This window comes from Schistocerca cancellata, chromosome 10 (assembly GCF_023864275.1).
Source record: "Schistocerca cancellata isolate TAMUIC-IGC-003103 chromosome 10, iqSchCanc2.1, whole genome shotgun sequence".
Classification (NCBI taxonomy): Eukaryota; Metazoa; Arthropoda; class Insecta; order Orthoptera; family Acrididae; genus Schistocerca; species Schistocerca cancellata.
Window position 1 is genome coordinate 62,128,042 of NC_064635.1, and position 20,683 is coordinate 62,148,724.

The 20,683-nt window shown below is 43.6% G+C and overlaps 1 protein-coding gene across 1 annotated transcript in view; it reads right to left on the reverse strand.

Annotated features, from left to right (window-relative positions):
• The window catches only part of LOC126106595 (peroxidase-like), a 98,106-nt gene that overhangs the window by 75,344 nt on the left and 2,079 nt on the right, over positions 1-20,683 (reverse strand). Inside the window, exon 2 of the mRNA XM_049912939.1 lies at positions 12,201-12,450. Coding sequence (XP_049768896.1) covers positions 12,201-12,450 — 250 coding nt within the window. The remainder of the gene's footprint in view (positions 1-12,200; positions 12,451-20,683) is intronic.

Genomic DNA, 20,683 nt, shown 5'->3' on the forward strand with positions numbered 1-20,683 from the left:
GCAATATCAGTGAGTGTGCTGTCCATATGTAGAATGGGGAAGGTGCGTGGTCTGTCTGAGTTTAACTGAAGGCAGATTGTGATGGCCCAGAGGCTTGGCACAAACATTTTAGAAACTGCACAACTTGTTGGGTGTTTGAGGAGAGCTGTGGTTAAGTGTCTTCAACACATGACAAGACTAAGGTGAAACCATGTTCAGATGTCATGGGACTGGGCAGATACCTCTCATTACAGATGTCGGATGTCATAGGCTGGGCAGACTTGCATTCAGGACAGGCAGTGAACTGTGGCAGAACTAACATCAGACTTTAATGATGGGCAGAGTACAAGTGTGTCTAAACACAGAGTGCACCAAACACTCCTAATGATGGGCCTCCGCAGCCGATGACCCAGTGTTAATGCAACCCAATGTCAACATCACAACGTCGCTAGCTATAAGTGAAATGGGCATGTGACTATCAGAATGGGTAAGTGACTATCAGCACTGGATGTCGGCACAGTGGCAGAGCATTGCATGGTCTGATCAATCCTGATACCATCTTCATCATGCCAACAGGAGGGCACAAATCCGTCGTCTCCCAGGGGAAATGCTCCTTGACACCTATACTGCAGGATGGAGGTGAGCTGGTGGCAGCTCCATTATGCTCTGGTGAACATTCATGGGGGCATCCACGGGTCTAGTGGAGCTCATGTAAGGTGCTATGAAGGCCAAGGAGTATCGTATACGGGTTGCAGACTGTGACTGACGATCATGTTTTCCAACAGCAGTGGCATTTTTCAACAAGATATTGTGGCATCTCCCAAGGCCAGGAGTGTGATGGAGTGGTTCAACGAACACTGTGGCAAGTTCCACATGATAAGCTGCCCCCCCCCCCCCCCCAGTTTGCCAGATCTGAACCCTACCAAACACATTTGGGATGTGATTGCATGCAGTATCAGAGCTCATCTCTCCCTATCCTGGAATTTATGGAAATTAGGTGACTTGTGTGTGCAGATGTGGTGCCAACTCCCCTCCTCCCCCCCAGCACCCCCACCCCCTCCCCCGCCAGTGACCCTATTACTTCCATACCATGATGCATCACATTTGTAATCCAAAATTTTAATGTGTGTATATCACACAATTGGCCAAGAATTGTGAAACAAAGCAGAGTCTGCCAGGCTTGCTAACAGTTCCTTTCATTTACAAAGTAAATGTGGCATTACTAATCAAAACATCCTAGAAAGTGATAAGGTAATTTCTCATTCTTGATTGGGCCACAATAATACAAGAGACATGATCACTGTGCTCAAAAATGAGCATGTAACAGGTAGGAAATTCAATAGCAAAGTTGATTTCTCAAAATCCACTTGTTTTGAAGGCATAATCATGTTCATTAGTTTCCCAAGATGACATGAAAAAGCAAATAAACACCTGTAATTAATCCATTATTATGTCTGTCAACCAGTGATGAAAACGCCTCAAGCTAGTGCAAGACTTTGTGGCTTCCATAGATGATCAGAGAAGATGTAATCATATGTTCTTCCTTAATTACAAGGGAGAGGTTTCTGACAAGTTAATCAAATTCATGATAATGGCAGAAAATCTGACTGGTCATAAGATTAAGTCCAGTATATCAGATATGATAAAGAGTAGCTCAATGAGACAATGGTTTCAATCCTCAGAGTGGTAGGCACACAACAAGATGGCAAAATAGTATTGCAGAACAGAATAAGCATACCTTAGACCTTGGTCAAAACAATTCCCTGCACTTCAGTTGAATCAGGACCACCATCAGCATTTTGGACTGAGACCATCAACAATGCACACAACACCCAAACTTGTTGCTTAACATAAATTCTTAGATAACAGAGTGCCATATGAAAAGTGGTTGAAGAGAATGTCATATTAGAAGTAGAGGAAGATTATCTTAACACATCTCATCTTTGCAAATTTGGTTGTAGTCACACAGGACAAATTCACAAAGAAAGAAAAATTCAGACCTAATGTTAAACATTGAATTTTTGTCGGCTATTCTGACCATACTAAAGTCTATCGAGTGTGGGTATAAAGGATCACAGAATCTACATTTCAACAGAATCCAAGTTCGTTTTTCATGACAGCCTTGAACCGAGGCAGATTTTTGTGGCTTTCCATAAAGGAAACACAGGTCAACACCAAGTAGGAGGCATCAAACTTGGGAAGAGAATCCAGGGGCCTTCCAAGCACCAAATTTGAGCTACCACCTGATGGAGCACAATTCTACATAGGGAAAGTGGTTATCACTGAAACAACTGGTTTTCAGTAAGACTGGTCTTTTTCGTCTCTGGGTTAACCTGAATGTTACAAGCTTTTAAATTATTCTGTTACAATGATTACCTCGCTGTTTTATTGTTTCATAAAAATGGCAGATGAATAATAAGCATGTGTGTCAAATTTGTAGCATTTTTTCTTTAATTATTTTGAGTGAAGAATTTGTTTTGCAGTCAGTTATATTTACCTACTTTTTAACAGGAATGTGCTTTAAAAATATTCAAATGAACAATTAAGACAGCAGGCAAAACATAACATTTAGCAGGACTTTTATCATGACAATAGTTAAAATTTCTATAATAAATTAATCCATTGGGCAGTATTATTGTCCAAACTGTTCACAAATATTCTTTCTATAATGTGTTGATCTTTAAGTCAACTGCTTGCACCAGAAACTATACCATTTAAAGATGACAGCAATCTCTCAGAACCCAAAGAACTTCTCATCAAAGATAAATATATTTCTGGCTAAAAATGACAAGTGTGTGGCACACACCTTTTACTCTCCTGCCAAAAACAAAAGCATCACTGCTTCTGGACAATGAAGGATGCTGAAAGTAAAGCTGTACGTCACTCAGAAACAAACTTTTAGGCTCCACTAGACAACTCTATACTACTTACGGCTCATGTGAAGACCAAAGAGGATTTCCAGTTGTTCTGACCTCCTGCCTTTGAAGTAAAGATGAAAGTTAGCAATCTTGCCCAAAGTTATTTACATCTGGGGTCAAATTTGTAAAGGCTTTCAGGGCAGTGAGGAAGGCATTTTTGAGAACAGTCACTAAGTGCACAATAAGATTTCCTGAAATGTACTTGTTTCCAGAAACCTCCTTTGTGGCTTTTTTGAAAGATATTAAAATAGCCAACATTTCTGACAACAATTCAATGCAGTTCAATACTTCTAGAGTAGGTATGGTGTCATAATGGAAAACAATAGATACGTGAAGACATCAGTGAGAAATTGCCACATAGACCAGGTGGGGGCAGATCTTGCACACTGCACACACATGCATACTGTTCCGAACAGAGACAGGCACATTATTGTATCACCGGTGCTGTACCATTTCTTATATTGTGTGTTTGTTGCTCATTATCTGTCAGCATTGTTATTTAAATAGCAGTGATAGCTTTCCGAGTGTAAGACCACTGACTAATGGAGAAGATGTTTAAATTAATGGTGTCAACTTCACTTCAGATATAGCTGAGACTAACATCAACAATACACTAAATGGGCCAGATCATTGTGAGTGGTCCAAATTCATATACAACAAGGTCAGATCAGTAGTCACAAAAATACTTGGGACGTTGTTGGAAGGTCAGCAACTAATGAAGTAATTGCCTGTGGAACCAATATGTGAAAAAGCACTGTAATGATGATTCCTTATTTTGGAGTAAAGCAAGAACAATAGGATTCAACCTACATTGGGAAATTATTTTTATTGACATGTTTGTCCCAGTTGCAATGACTGAGTCATTTGGGCTACTCGTGGTTCTGCCAGTCAAATATGGAAACACCTGCTGCTGTACTTAACTGTGACATTTACACAGAAGTATTTGTGGAACAGATGGAATTACTGGTTGAAGCCTCACAAAGTATGACACAGATTGAGAAAGATGATTACATCATCAAGAAGGCTACGCTCCCACTGTAAAAATCTGGTAATTAAATGCATCAATTGAGAAAATAATTTATGGATTTTGCCAGCAGGATCCATGCAGCATGCCAAGTAGAATGCAACTCTAAAATCAATGATTGCAATAAACAAATGCTGCTGTGTATATTTATGTGGACAGTCAAATGGTTCAAATAATTTTGAGCACTATGGGACTTAACTTCTGAGGTCATCAGTCCCCTAGAACTTAGAACTACTTAAACCTAATGAACTTAAGGACATCACACACATCCATGCCCGAGGCTGGAATTGAACCTGTGACCGTAGTGGTCGTGCGGTTTCAGACTGTAGCGCCTAGAACCGCTCGGCCACTCTGGCTGGCATGGACAGTCAACAACAAAAATCTAGTGCTTCACATATTTAGGTGGATAAATCATAATTGCTTCATTGGACCCCGATAGGGCAAATCAAATCAATGATGAGCCGTCTTTCACATTTAATGCTGAGGACCTTAGGAGTATGTGGTATTATCTGGGTATCAAGGCCAATTAGTCAGATGACAAAGTAGCTGTGTTACAGAAGTATTCAATCAACTCGGAATTATAGAATGCAAGGCAGTGAGGACTTGTAACAGTTGGGGATAGTCTGAAAGAATGGATGAAATCCTACTGGTGGCATATTAACCATCTAACTTTACCTGATTCCCTAACTGACACTTGCTTGGCAGATCTCAGATGAACCTAGCACTTCATGATCATGGTGGTAGGAAAATTTCTCCCTTACCACAAGAGAAATTTTCCTACCAGCATGATCATGAAGTGCTAGGCTTCTCGTTGTACTGATGGTGTTTCTGCCAAAAGTTGGTGTATGAATATAATGGGACAGAACAAGAAACAATTGCAGTAGATTTTAATGCAATTCAGCTATCTTCTTGAAGAAAATTTCAGGCAATATTTCCATTATGAGAGTCACTAACCACATTACTAAACTGTAAGTGGAAATAGTACTGTCACGCATGAGAAAATAATTAAACTAAGAAAGTTACAGAAATCAAGAAGTTCACTTACTTCAGCCTGTGGCATGTTAAAACAGAATGACAAGACTATATTATTCAAATTAATTAGCATGCTTGTGTAGGAAACAAAGAAAATGCTGCTTATTTCCAAAATGTACTTGGGGATAAACTGCACAGAGCTTTTTGCAAGACAGCACATGGTTGTCCAGCAGCTCATAATGTCAACCTCAGGCATGACCTTGTCTCTGGTGGTGCCCATGGATCCCACATTCTCACAACATTTGATCCCACATTCTCACAACATGGAGCAGTTAATAGCCACGTTGGACTATGCAAGTCTGACTCGGAGCAATGGAGAGCAGAGCATACTGTTATCTAACATGGTGACAGACTCTTGTGCCAATGCTCATCTTAATGAAGAATGCACAAGAAACTTAAATTGAGTGAGAAACAAATGAGACATGACTTAGCAATGACTGTGGAAGAATGTTGTGTCTCTGGCCATTGTATAGCCTGACAGTGGGACTCCATGGCTTAAAACATAGTCCGCATTGCCAACACTGCAGGGAAGCTGCACTGACTTTCCCCATGTTACATCTTTACTGTGGGTGTGAGGGCTTTCTGAGCTTTAGGGTTGTCTCTCTCTACATGGCACTAATGTGAGGACACACTGGCAAATGCCTCCCTCTGCGACCACATGAGCTATGAAAAAAATTTGAACAGAACACCCAAAACAATAATGGAATTATTAATAAAAAGAATTGATGGTGAGAAATGAAATGATCATACGGCATTGAAGGCCGATAGTCACCATCTGGAGAAGTTCAGCTGCCAACTTGCAAATCTTTTCGATTGATGGATTGATGGCACAATGGGTGACTTGCGTGTCGGTTTTTTTTTTCATCAGTCTACTGACTGGTTTGATGCGGCCCGCCACGAATTCCTTTCCTGTGCTAACCTCTTCATCTCAGAGAAGCACTTGCAACCTACGTCCTCAATGATTTGCTTGATGTATTCCAATCTCTGTCTTCCTCTGCAGTTTTTGCCCTCTACAGCTCCCTCTAGTACCATGGAAGTCATTCCCTCATGTGTTAGCAGATGTCCTATCATCCTGTCCCTTCTCTTTATCAGTGTTTTCCACATATTCCTTTCCTCTCCGATTCTGTGTAGAACCTCCTCATTCCTTACCTTATCAGTCCACCTAATTTTCAACATTCATCTGTAGCACCACATCTCAAATGCTTCAATTCTCTTCTGTTCCGGTTTTCCCACAGTCCATGTTTCACTACCATACAACGCTGTACTCCAGACGTACATCCTCAGAAATTTCTTCCTCAAATTAAGGCCGGTATTTGATATTAGTAGACTTCTCGTGGCCAGAAATATCTTTTTTGCCATACCGAGTCTGCTTTTGATGTCCTCCTTGCTTCGTCCGTCATTGGTTATTTTACTGCCTAGGTAGCAGAATTCCTTGACTTCGTGACCATCAATCCTGATGTTAAGTTTCTCACTGTTCTCATTTCTACTACTTCTCATTACCTTCGTCATTCTCTGATTTACTCTCAAACCATACTGTGTACTCATTAGACTGTTCATTCCATTCAGCAGATCATTTAATTCTTCTTCACTTTCACTCAGGATAGCAATGTCATCAGCGAATCGTATCATTGATATCCTTTCACCTTGTATTTTAATTGTCTTTAATTCCACTCCTGAACCTTTCTTTTATTTTCATTTATTTTCATCATTGCTTCCTTGATGTACAGATTGAAGAGTAGGAGCGAAAGGCTACAGCCTTGTCTTACACCCTTCTTAATACAAGCACTTCGTTCTTGATCATCCACTCTTATTATTCCCTCTTGGTTGTTGTACATATTGTATATGACCCATCTCTCCCTATAGCTTACCCCTACTTTTTTCAGAATCTCGAACAGCTTGCACCATTTTATATTGTCGAACGCTTTTACCAGGTTGACAAATCCTATGAAAGTGTCTTGATTTTTCTTTAGCCTTGCTTCCATTATTAGCCGTAACGTCAGAATTGCCTCTCTCGTCCTTTACTTTTCCTAAAGCCAAACTGATCGTCACCTAGTGCATTCTCAATTTTCTTTTCTATTCTTCTGTATATTATTCTTGTAAGCAGCTTCGATGCATGAGCTGTTAAGCTGATTGCGCGATAATTCTCGCACTTGTCAGCTCTTGCCATCTTCGGAATTGAGTGGATGATGCTTTTCCGAAAGTCAGATGGTATATCGCCAGACTCATATATTCTACACACCAACGTGAATAGTCGTTTTGTTGCCACTTCCCCCAATGATATTAGAAATTCTGATGGAATGTTATCTATCCCTTCTGCCTTATTTGACCGTAAGTCCTCCAAAGCTCTTTTAAATTCCGATTCTAATACTGGATCCCCTATCTCTTCTAAATCGACTCCTGTTTCTTCTTGTATCATATCAGACAAATCTTCACCCTCATAGAGGCTTTCAATGTATTCTTTCCACCTATATGCTCTCTCCTCTGCATTTAACTGTGGAATTCCCGTGAACTCTTAATGTTACCACCGTTGCTTTTAATGTCACGAAAGGTTGTTTTGACTTTCCTGTATGCTGAGTCTGTCCTTCCGACAATCATATCTTTTTCGATGTCTTCACATTTTTCCTGCAGCCATTTCGTCTTAGCTTCCCTGCACTTCCTATTTATTTCATTCCTCAGCGACTTGTATTTCTGTATTCCTGATTTTCCCGGAACATGTTTGTACTTCCTCCTTTCATCAATCAACTGAAGTATTTCTTCTGTTACCCATGGTTTCTTCGCAGCTACCTTCTTTGTACCTATGTTTTCCTTCCCAACTTCTGTGATGGCCCTTTTTAGAGATGTCCATTCCTCTTCAACTGTATTGATTACTGCGCTATTCCTTATTGCTGTATCTATAGCGTTAGAGAACTCAAACGTATCTCGTCATTCCTTAGTACTTCCGTATCCCACTTCTTTGCATATTGATTCTTCCTGACTAATGTCTTGAACTTCAGCCTACTCTTCATCACTACTATATTGTGATCTGAGTCTATATCTGCTCCTGGGTACGCCTTACAATCTAGTATCTGATTTCGGAATCTCTGTCTGACCATGATGTAATCTAATTGAAATCTTCCCGTATCTCCCGGCCTTTTCCAAGTATACCTCCTCCTCTTGTGATTCTTGAACAGGGTATTCGCTATTACTAGCTGAAACTTATTACAGACCTCAATTAGTCTTTCTCCTCTTTCATTCCTTGTCCCAAGCCCATATTCTCCTGTAACCTTTTCTTCTACTCCCCCTACAGCTGCATTCCAGTCGCCCATGACTATTAGATTTTCGTCCCCCTTTACATACTGCATTACCCTTTCAATATCCTCATACACTTTCTCTATCTGTTCATCTTCAGCTTGCGACGTCGGAATGTATACCTGAACTATCGTTATCGGTGTTGGTCTGCTGTCGATTCTGAGTAGAACAACCCAGTCACTGAACTGTTCACAGTAACACACCCTCTGCCCTACTTTCCTATTCATAATGAATCCTACACCTGTTATACCATTTTCTGCTGCTGTTGATATTACGCGATACTCATCTGACCAGAAATCCTTGTCTTCCTTCCACTTCACTGACCCCTACTATATCTAGATTGAGCCTTTGCATTTCCCTTTTCAGATTTTCTAGTTTCCCTGCCACGTTCAAGCTTCTGACATTCCATGCCCCGACTCGTAGAACGTTATCATTTCGTAGATTATTCAATCTTTTTCTCATGGTAACCTCCCCCTTGGCAGTCCCCTCTCGGAGATCCGAATGGGGGACTATTCTGGAATCTTTTGCCAATGGAGAGATCATCACGACACTTCTTCAATTACAGGCCACATGTCCTGTGGATACACGTTATGTGTCTTTAAAGCAGTGGTTTCCATTGCCTTCTGCATCCTCATGTCGTTGATCGTTGCTGATTCTTCCGCCTTTAGGGGCAATTTCCCACCCCTAGGACAAGAGAGTGCCCTGAACCTCTATCCACTCCTCCGCTCTCTTTGACAAGGCCATTGGCAGAATGAGGCTGACTTCTTACGCCGGAAGTCTTCGGCCGCCAATGCTGATTATTTATCAAAATTTAGGCAGTGGCGGGGATCGAATCCCGGGACCGAAAACGTTTTGATTATGAATCAAAGACGCTACCCCTAGACCACGGGTGATGAAACAATAATGAGGACAATGCAATATCCAGACCCTGAGGAGAGAAAATCTCCAATCTGGCTGGGAATCATACTTGGGCCCAATGCATGGCAGTCATATGCTCTGACCACTCAGCTAAGGGAGGGGACAGTAATTTATGTTAATCACATATTTATTCTGACGTCACTGTCTGCTCATTATATCATTCCACAAGACATTGGCAGTTTCAAAATTTTGTGCATAAATAATTTACTGGGAGAAATTTGCAAATTAATTGAAGATCTGAAATAAAAAATGCTCTAAGTGCTGAAATCATAAACTTGAAGAAAATGTGCTTTATGTATACTAGGCAGTAATAGTCATAATTGCACTATTAATGTGTTTTATTTGAATGCTAAGCATAGTACTGATTTAGTTTACAAAGGAAATTATGAACATTGCATTGTAATAGCATGAAAAATTTACTGAATGTGGAAATGCAATGAAAAGCTCTAAATGCCATATTTTAATAGTCAGCAAAAAGATTGCAAAAGTCTATTTTGCTTTTGTAAAATTATATATGATCATGATGCAGCTTGTAACATCCAGGGCAAATATTTACATTTTCTTGATGTCATATGCTCTTATACCTTTTCTCAAAATAGGGATACCTTCCCAGGCCTCAATTTCATTTAAGTTTCCCTTGGTCTTAACTACATGAGGCTTATGTTTGTCCCACCACAGCCACTGTACTTTGGATATGTTTTTATTTGCTGTGCTTATATTACAATCTGCAGCTTTCTTGAAATCTAAGGAGTCAGATGCATTCATGTTATTGACGACAAATTACTTTATGTGTCTTGCTTGCTGTTCATGTCCTTTATATCTTCTAGAACAATATATCTGGTAACTGAAGAATAACAGTCTGTCCAGTTATGTTGTAGCTTAGCAACCAATAATGATACTTACATTATGTGCTAGAGAGCTTATGCAAGAATATAGTTACAACTTTCATCATTTTCTTTGTGCCTTTGTCCTGCTGCAACGTGGGGTCAGTCTTGTTACTATGGATTTGGTGATTTTAGTGGCTGAACGTGGCTGGATGCCCCTCCTGTCGCCACCCCAAACCCTTAACAAATCTGTATTTCCAATTCGAGTGTTAGCAGATGTAGGTGACATAAAAATGAAAAAGCTTGCATACTTTGCCTACTTTCTTTCCATAATGTCATATGGTATAATATTTTGGGGTAACTCTTCAAGTCAAACAAAAGTTCTCAGAGTCCAAAAGCATGTAATACGTATTATTTTTGGAGTAAATTCATGGACGTCCTGTAGAAACCTCTTGAAAGAACTGGGTATACTAACTACTGCCTCTCAGTATATTTACTCCTTAATGAAATTTGTCCTAAATAATATATCTCTTTTCCCATGAAACAGCTCAGTTCATACATACAATACCAGGAACAAAAATGATCTGCACAAGGACTTAAAAGCACTTACTTTAGTTCAAAAAGGGGTCCACTACTCAGGAACACTCATCTTCAATAATTTGCCAGTAAACATAAAAAATTTAGTTACAAATAAAGTTCAGTTTAAAAGGAACCTGAAAGACTTTCTAGTGTCCAATTCCTTCTACTCCACCGCCGAATTTTTTAATAGAAACAAATGATGTATTGTATATATTCATACTACTAGTATTGTTATTTCAGCTTTTTTTTAAAAAAAAAAAAAAAAAGAAAAAAGACATGTTCCACATCCATGAGGATCTCCTCAGCCCGGATCTATGGAACAAAAAAATAATCTTATCTAAGCCACGACGTAATAACCTGGAACATATTATTAATTGTGATATTTCCGGCCATGAAAGTTTAACATTTTGTTCGGCGAACTTTCCCTCATCAGCCAGTACATTATGGCCATCAAACTACTGTCGATATAAACCCATCCAGGTGATAGCAGCGTCACCTGGAGAGGAATGATTACTAGTCAGACACGCACGGCGCATGTAGTACCAGTGAGAGGGCAGTCCGTGAGTAGAATGGGGAAGGCACTCATCTATATAAGTTTGACCGAGCACAGACAGTGATGGCCCAGAGGCTCGGCACTAGCATTTCGGAAACTGCACGACTTGTCGGGTATTCGAGGTGTGGTGTGGTGAGTTTCCTCAACATATAGCGAAACTAAGGTGAAACAACATCCAGACGTCGTGGGGTTGGGCAGCCACCCCCAATTACAGATGTCGGACCTCGTATACTGGACAGACTTATAAAACAGGACAGGCAGCGAACTGTGGTGGAACTAATACCGAACTTTAGTACTGGACAGACTACAGGGTGTTTTGACATATGGTGCACCAAACACTCCTAACTGTGGGCCTCTGCAGCCAACGACCTGTTTGTGTACAAATGTTAACCACGTGACATTGGCAGTTAAGACTGAAATGCTCATTTGACCATAGTCACTGGAAGCTGGCACAGTGGCAGAGCAGTACATTCTGACGAATCTCGATACCTTCTTCATCGTGCCTATGAGAGAGCGCGAATCCGTCATTTTCCAGGGAAACAGCTCCTAGACACCCATACTGTGGGAACAGAGATTAGCTGGTGACGGTTCCATTATGCCCCAGGGAAGATTCACGTGGGTGTCCACAGCTCTAGTGGAGCTGGTGCGAGGCATCATGACAGCCGAGGAGTACCGTACACGGTTTGCAGACCGCGTACTTCCTTTCGTGGGGATAACGTTTCTCGATGGCAGTTGCATTTTTCAACAAGATAATGCACCGTGTCTCAATGCCGGGAGTGTGACGGAGTAGTTTGAGGAACACAGTGGCCTCCCAACTTGTCAGATATGTACCTGGTCAATTGCATCTGGGAGCTCATTGCCCCACTCCGCAGAATAGGGGAATTGGGTGACTCGCGTGTGCAGATGCGATGCCAACTCCCTCTGGCGACCTACCGAGGCCTCGTCGCTCCTGTTCCACGACGTGTCACTGCCATTATCCGTGACAAAGGTGGACGTACCGGCTGTTAGGTAGTCGGTCATAATGTTCTGGCCGATCAGAGTATTTGAGGTGAACTCGTCAGGGGCTCGACCCGCGCAGTACTCACTGGCGGGAGAGCTGTCTGGAGAGCGCGCTGGCGTCGGCCAGGTCCTGCAGGGTGTCGGCCATGCGCGCTCTCTGCCCGTCGCTGGCGACGTTGGTGAGGTAGTGGTGGTACTCGGGGGAGCCCCGCGCCACTCGCTGCCTCTGCGCCGCCGCCGCCTCCCGCTCCCTCAGCCTCGCCGCCAGCCGGCCGCCCCTCGCCAGACCCTGACGCACCGCCTCTGCCAGCTCGGAGTCACTTGCAGCCACGTCATCTGCACAAGTTATTCACAAAACCACTCTCCAGTATCTCTGACACCCACCTATTGCACAGTCTCGCAACGTAATTTAAAATCAAATGCAATGAGGTGCCAGCTGTAATGTGGCAGACCAGGAAACAGTAAGTGGGTACGCGTGCTGTGCTGTCCGTTCCCACCACAAAGTGCACATTACAACTAAATTTAAAAGGGAAAGTTGGCAGGAGTGCATTGGAACAGAATGCACGTTTTAGAAACGTGCAAAGGTTTTGAATTTGAGGCACACGTTTATTTATTTATCTACAAATTACACATTACTAAAAACTACTTACAAAATTGTTTAGCAGTCTGTTCATTACAGTTGAGATCCAATTCTTAGTTCCTCCAATTGAGGTACAAAATTAAGTTCCAGACAAGAAGTCAAACCATTGACACACACTTTAACTTTCGACTTGCATAGGACAGGAGAAACACAGTCGGATGTACATGAGTACTACGGCCGGGCACTGACTTATGTGGAGGGCGAAATGAAAACCTTGTGCATCGGGAAAGTGAGGAATCGGGAACCACGTGGTTGCCAGACGTGGGCGAGAAACAGTTAATAACTTGCATAACAAAATTTTGTAGTCTCACGCATAATTTACTGTCGCCAGTATCGGAGGGAGGGACCTGCTACGACAAGTTGCACAAGTTAAAATAGGCATGTGTACATTCGAGCCATGCTGGCAGGTACACCACCAGCCCTTTTTGGTGAATGAGGCGCCTGCAAGCTATCTGCAAAAAGCGATGCGATGCCAACTCACCAAAATGTGTTCACGCACTACCGTTGGGAAACCTCATTAGAAAACATTGTACATAGACTGAAGCAGCAAATGACACACTGACTTAGGCACTGTTACTACCCCTCAGTTATCGCACACACTCGAGAATGGCGTCGTCTACAGCTAGGGAAAGTCTGGCGGAAGCGACTGTTTCTGCAAGTGGTGGTGGGGGAAAAGACACTCCTGTCGGCTGTTGCCTCTGTGCGCAGCCTCTCTGGCGAAAGCCCAGGTGCGGCAGTGCGGGATCTCGAAATTTGGGATTTAGTGGCGCCAGTGAGGTGGCAAAAGCCGTGTGACAACAATACACACCTGGGAACAGGGCTGGGGGCACGACGTGAAGGGCACATCATTTGACCCAGCACCGTGGAACATAGTTCGTTGAGGAAACAGTACATGAAGTTATGCCATTGTGGCAGCGGTCTGTCCTGCTGCAAAATGAAGTTGGCTACCTCTTTTGTCAATTGAAGCAACAACCAGAAAGAAAGCATGCACGATAGGTTATTCTTGTAACAATAACTTCCGAAGGAGGAGAAAGGAACAAAGATCCTGTGGTTGGTTGTGGTATAGAAAACATCAAGTTTTGGAGAATCGCATTCATGGTCCAGGGAGGCATGTAGGTTTTGTGTACCCCATGTTTTCAAACTATACTTTTTCACTTGGCCACTTTAATGAAATGTGATTTTCTCAGAGAACACAAGTCTTCCTGCTAAACCTTCCACTTACATCTGGGCTCGAAAATCAAGGAAAATTGGCTTCATTGCGATTTACCGTCAAGTTTTGGCAACTGCAACATTTGAATTTTGTAACTCTTGAACTGAAGACATTTGCACAACAGATGCTCCACTGTTAACTGCGACAGACTAACTACTGCATGTACATATATTTTCTGCACCGTACAGTGGTTGGCGGCAGTAGAATGTTTCTGCAGTCAGCTTCAAATGCCGGCTCTCTAAATTTTTTCAGTAATGTTCCTGATAAAGTATGTCGTCTTCCCTCCAGGAACTCGCATTTGAGCTCCCGAAGCATTTCCATAATACCAGGACGTTATTCGAACCTACTGGTAACAAACGTAGCAGCCTGGCTCTGTTGACGTTTCCGTTACACAGACCCAGTGTGGATCCCAAACACTCCATCAGTACTCAAGAATAGGTCACACTAGTGTCCTACATGCTGTCTCTCTTACAGACGAACCGCACTTTCCTTAATTTCTCTCCATAAAACAAAGTGGACTGTTCGCCTTCCTCACTACAATCCTTACATTCTCGTTCAATTTCATATCGCTTTGCAATGTTACGCCCAGACATTTATACGAAGTAACTGTGTCAAGCAGCAGACTGCATATGGTGTGTTAGAACCTTACAGATTTCTTTTCCCCCTACTGATCTGCATTAACTTACATTTTTCTGCATTTGGAGCTTCTCTGCTGGCATGATTCGTGGATTTTCTGCAACTTCTTTCGTAGATCATACGAATGTTTTCCACCACTTCATTCTCAATGGATGGCCTCCAGTTGTTTTCCTCTTGCATATGCATCCTGTCTCCTCGAAATTCTTTGCCCATCTAGTAATGTTGTATCGGTGTGGTGCCACTTTAGCAAATTTGGCCTGAAAAGTCTCTCAACAATGATTATTTCTGATGTTTCTGCGCATTCTTTTTCTCTCGCAGATGCCACCATTTTGAATACTAGCTTGAGAGATGAACAGCAGCAACTTCCTATTTCTCGTTTCATTGTTGCCAACCTAAAGTGTGAGAGCTATCCTTTCGGAGTATAACTGGTGGAAAAAATCGCAGCACCAGGAAGGAGTTGTGCGCCATAAACGAAATTTGCTAGGCGTATTTCTGTATCTGAAAGATGATGACTATTCCAGTTTCGCACTAGTCGCAAAAGAGGCACTAGTAGCGTCGCTAAACAAACAAACACCGTCCCAACTGGCTTTGAACACCCGACGGTACCGACCGGTCGCCGTGTCATCCTCAGCCCTAAGGTTGATCGAAGGAACATGTCAGCACACCGCTCTCCCGCCCATTGTGAGTTTCCGTGACCGGTGTCGCTATTCTCAATCAAGTAGCTCCTCAGTTTGCCTCACAAGGGCTGAGTGCACCCCTCTTGTCAAGTGCTAGCCAAGCCCGACAGTGCTTAACTTCGGTGATCTGATGGGAACCAGTGTTGTGTAAATCAGCTTTCCTTTAGACAGACGCTGTATGGTCGTGGTCGTGGACATCGTGAGTTGATACTAGTCAAGACTGCCTTTGAGGCACAAAGACACCATTTTCAACACCTGACTGAGCATGAACAAGGTCGTGAAATAGGGCTGTGAGAAGATGGATGTTGCTTCTCCAGTATCGCAGAAAGACCTGGCAGCAATGTAGCCACTGTACAACATTGCTAGCAGCAATGGTCACGAGAGTGTAAGGTCGCAAGAAGACCAGGTTCTGTACAGCCGTGTGGCACTATTGGGAGGGAAGACTGTCGTGTTTGACGTATGGCTCCGGCGCTTCACACTACATCTACAGCAGCAATTTGAGCTGCAGTTAATACCAAAACGACACAATGACCTGTTAAAAACCTGTTATTTCCAGGACAGCACCGACCAAGATGCTCTGTAGTCTGCATTCCTCTGACCCCAAACCACCGCCATTTTCGGCTTCAGTGGTGACAAGCGAGAGCTCACTGGAGGGCAAGGTGCGAATCAGTTTGTTTTCTGATGAACGCTGGTGCCAGTGATGGCTGTATGTTGTCTGGAACTCCAGCAGAGGGCCTGCAACCAACCTACACTGCTGGCCATTAAAATTGCTGCACCAAGAAGAAATGCAGATGATAAACGGATATTCATTGGACAAATATATTACAATAGAACTGACATGTGGTTACATTTTCACACAATTTGGGTGCATAGATCCTGAAAAATCAGTACCCAGAACAACCAGCTCTGGCCCTAATAACGGCCTCGATACGCCTGGGCATTGAGTCAAACACAGCCTGGATGGCGTGTACAGGTACAGTGGCCCATGCAGCTTCAAAACGATACCACAGTTCATCAAGTGTAGTGAGTGGCGTATTGTGACGAGCCAGTTGCTGGGCCACCATTCACCAGACGTTTTCAATTGACGAGAGATCTGGAGAATGTGCTGGACAGGGCAGCAGTCGAACATTTTCTGTCTCCAGAAACGACCGCACAGTACCTGCAACACGCGGTCGTGCATTATCCTGCTGAAATGTAGGGTTTCGCAGGGATCGAATGAGGGGTAGAGCAACGGGTCGTAACACATCTGAAATGTAGCGTCCAATGTTCAAAGTGCCGTCAATGCGAACAAGAGATGACCGAGACGTGTAACCAATGGCACCCCATGCAATCACGCCGGATGATACGCCAGTATGGCGATGACGAATACATGTTTCCAATGTGTGTTCACCGCGATGTCGCCAAACACGGATGCGACCATCATGATGCTGTAAACAGAACCGGGATTCATCCAAAAAAATGACGATTTGGCATTCATACACCCAGGTTCGTCGTTGAGTACACCATCGCAGGCGCTCCTGTCTGTGATGCAGCGTCAAGGATAACCAAAGCCATGGTCTTAGAGCTGATAGTCCATGCTGCTGCAAACGTCGTCGAACTGTACGTGCAGATGGTTGTTGTCTTGCAAACGTCCCCATCTGTTGACTCAGGGATCGAGACGTGGCTGTACGATCTGTTACAGCAATGCGGATAAGATGCCTGTGATCTCGACTGCTAGTGACACGAGGCAGTTAGGATCCAGCACGGCGTTTCGTACTACCCTCCTGAACCCACCGACTCCATATTCCGCCAACAGTAATTGGATCTCAACCAACGCGAGCAGCAATGTCGCGATACGATAAAACGCAATCGCGGTAGACTACAATCCGACCTTTATCAAAGTCGGAAACGTGATGGTACGCATTTCTCCTCCTTACACGAGGCATCACAACAACGTTTCACCGGGCAACGCCGGTCAACTGCTGTTTGTGTGTGAGAAATCGGTTGGAAACTTTCCTCATATCAGCACGTTGTAGGTGCCGCCACCGGCGCCAACCTTGTGCGAATGCTCTGAAAAGCTAATCATTTGCATATTTACATTTACATTTACATTTATACTCCGCAAGCCACCCAACGGTGTGTGGCGGAGGGCACTTTACGTGCCACTGTCATTACCTCCCTTTCCTGTTCCAGTCGCGTATGGTTCGCGGGAAGAACGACTGTCTGAAAGCATCTGTGCGCGCTCTAATCTCTCTAATCTTACATTCGTGATCTCCTCGGGAGGTGGAAGTAGGGGGAAGCAATATATTCGATACCTCATCCAGAAAAGCACCCTCTCGAAACCTGGCGAGCAAGCTACACCGCGATGCAGAGCGCCTCTCTTGCAGAGTCTGCCACTTGAGTTTGTTAAACATCTCCGTAACGCTATCACGGTTACCAAATAACCCTGTGACGAAACGCGCCGCTCTTCTTTGGATCTTCTCTATCTCCTCCGTCAATCCGACCTGGTACAGATCCCACACTGATGAGCAATACTCAAGTACAGGTCGAACGAGTGCTTTGTAAGCCACCTCCTTTGTTGATGGACTACATTTTCTAAGGACTCTCCCAATGATTCTCAACCTGGCACCCGCCTTACCAACAATTAATTTTATATGATCACTCCACTTCAAATCGCTCCGTACACATACTCCCAGATATTTTACAGAAGTAACTGCTACTAGTGTTTGTTCCGCTATCATATAAGCATACAATAAAAGATCCTTCTTTGTATGTATTCGCAATTCATTACATTTGTTTATGTTAACGGTCAGTTGCCACTCCCTGAACCAAGTGCCTATCCGCTGCAGATCTTCCTGTATTTCGCTACAACTTTGTAATGCTGCAACTTCTCTGTATACTACAGCATCATCCGCGAAAAGCCGCACGGAACTTCCAACACTATCTACTAGGTCATTTATATATATTGTGAAAAGCAATCGTCCCATAACACTCCCCTGTGGCACGCCAGAGGTTACCTTAACGTCTGTAGACGTCTCTCCATTGAGAACAACATGCTGTGTTCTGTTTGCTAAAAACTCTTCAATCCAGACACACAGCTGGTCTGATATTCCGTATGCTCTTACTTTATTTATCAGGCGACAGTGCGGAACTGTATCGAACGCCTTACGGAAGTCAAGGAAAATGGCATCTACCTGGGAGCCTGTATCTAATATTTTCTGGGTCTCATGAACAAATAAAGCGAGTTGGGTCTCACACGATCGCTGTTTCCGGAATCCATGTTGATTCCTACAGAGTAGATTCTGGGTTTCGAGATATGACATGATACGCGAGCAAAAAACATGTTCTAAAATTCTACAGCTGATCGATGTCAGACATATAGGCCTATAGTTTTGCGCATCTGCTCGACGACCCAACTGGAACTACCTGTGCTCTTTTCCAATCATTTGGAACCTTCCGTTCCTCTAGAGACTTGCGGTACACGGCTGTTAGAAGGGGGGCAAGTTCTTTCGCGTATTCTGTGTAGAATCGAATTGGTATGGGCATTAAGACAGGATACTGCAGATGTATCATGTATCCCGTTCAGTGACGAAGTTACATTTACCAACCATGGCCAGATAAACGACCAGAACATGCACTACAGGTCTGTTAACAGTCCCCGTTCATTTCTTCAGGTAGAACATCATCGTACGTTGAGTGCAAACGTGTGGTGCGGTTAGAGATCCGTTAGCTCATAGGCCAGTTTTTCTTGGATGGAACACTGAACGCGCACTAGTATCGCGGCCTCCTAACAAGCCGTCTTCCACAGACGCTAGAAGACGTTACTCTGTAGACTAGGAGTAACCTGTGGTACCATCGTGATGACTGACCTGCCAATAGTGCGCAAAGTACTACAGCGTGTCTTCACGAATTGTTTACAAATGTTTGGATTGGATGCAGCGGACCTTTACCGTGGCTGGCCCGTTCCATGGGTTTGACACCTGCAGACTTTTTCTGCGGCGAAAGCTGAAAGGCGGTCTCTACAACTAGACCCGATGATATGCAACGACGTGTTACTGCAGCCTGCTCGGACAATGCTACCACGTGTGCAGCAGCCGTGCCGGCCGAAGTGGCCGTGCGGTTAAAGGCGCTGCAGTCTGGAACCGCAAGACCGCTACGGTCGCAGGTTCGAATCCTGCCTCGGGCATGGATGTTTGTGATGTCCTTAAGTTAGTTAGGTTTAACTAGTTCTAAGTTCTAGGGGACTAATGACCTCAGAAGTTGAGTCGCATAGTGCTCAGAGCCATTTGAACCATTTGCAGCAGCCGTTCCGTAACAGACTGCAAGCGTGTACTGCCGCTGCCGGTGGTCATTTTGAACACAACCTGTGATACTCAGTTGTCTCGTTGCTGGCCAGAATCCACATAACTAGCGTACGCACTCGTGTTGTTCTTTAGTGCGTGTTATCATAGTATTGTACGAGGGTAAGTCAATTATTATCCGCGATTTAGTTATATTATTGTTTATATTGGTAGTACTGTCGTTTTACGTTGATGACGCATGCTTTGTTTCTTTGCTGTTATATCTTTGCAATTTTCAAGCTGCAGGGTTAATTTTGTTATCGCTGCAGTGCTGTTAATCATGGCTGCTCCGTTGTCTATTTGCACCAAAGAAGAGCAACGTTCAGTGATCCGTTTTTTGTGGTCGGAAGGCGTATCAGGGGCCGAAATTCATCGAAGACTTTCGGTACAGTACGGGAACAGTGTTTCGCCACAACGGAGTGTCTACGAATAGACTGAAAAATTCCGAAATGGTCGCACAAGTGTTACGCACGATGAAGGAGCCGGACGACCGTTTACCGACACGAATGAAGAAACCATTGAGCGTTCACGTGAAATGATTCTCTTAGACAGACGATTAACTATTGACGAAGTGGTACAACGTCTGCAAATTAGTCTGGGTTCTGCCTACGAAATCATCCACAACAGACTTGGGTTTCATAAAGTTTGTGCAAGATGGGTCCCAAAACAACTCACACAGTTGCATAAACAAACGTGCTTGGATATCTGCAAAAACAATTGGATCGCTACGGTAAAGAAGGGGCAACTTCTTAGACAGGATCATTACTGGTGACGAAACATGGATCCATCATTACGAGCCGAAGAGTAAACAGCAGAGTATGGAAGGGAAACATCCAAATTCGCCATGCAAGAAAAAGTTCAGGACCCAGTCGTCCGCAGGAAAGCTGATGCTTACGGCGTTTTGGGACGCACAAGGTGCAGTACTGCAACATTATCGGGAAAGGGGCACAAAAATAAACAGTGTACGTTACAGTGAGATGCTTACTGCCAAACCAAAGTCTGCAATTCGAAGAGAACGCCGAGGATTGCTGTCAAAGGGAGTTGTGTTGTTGCACGGCAATTCCCGTCCGCATACTGCTGCCCGCAC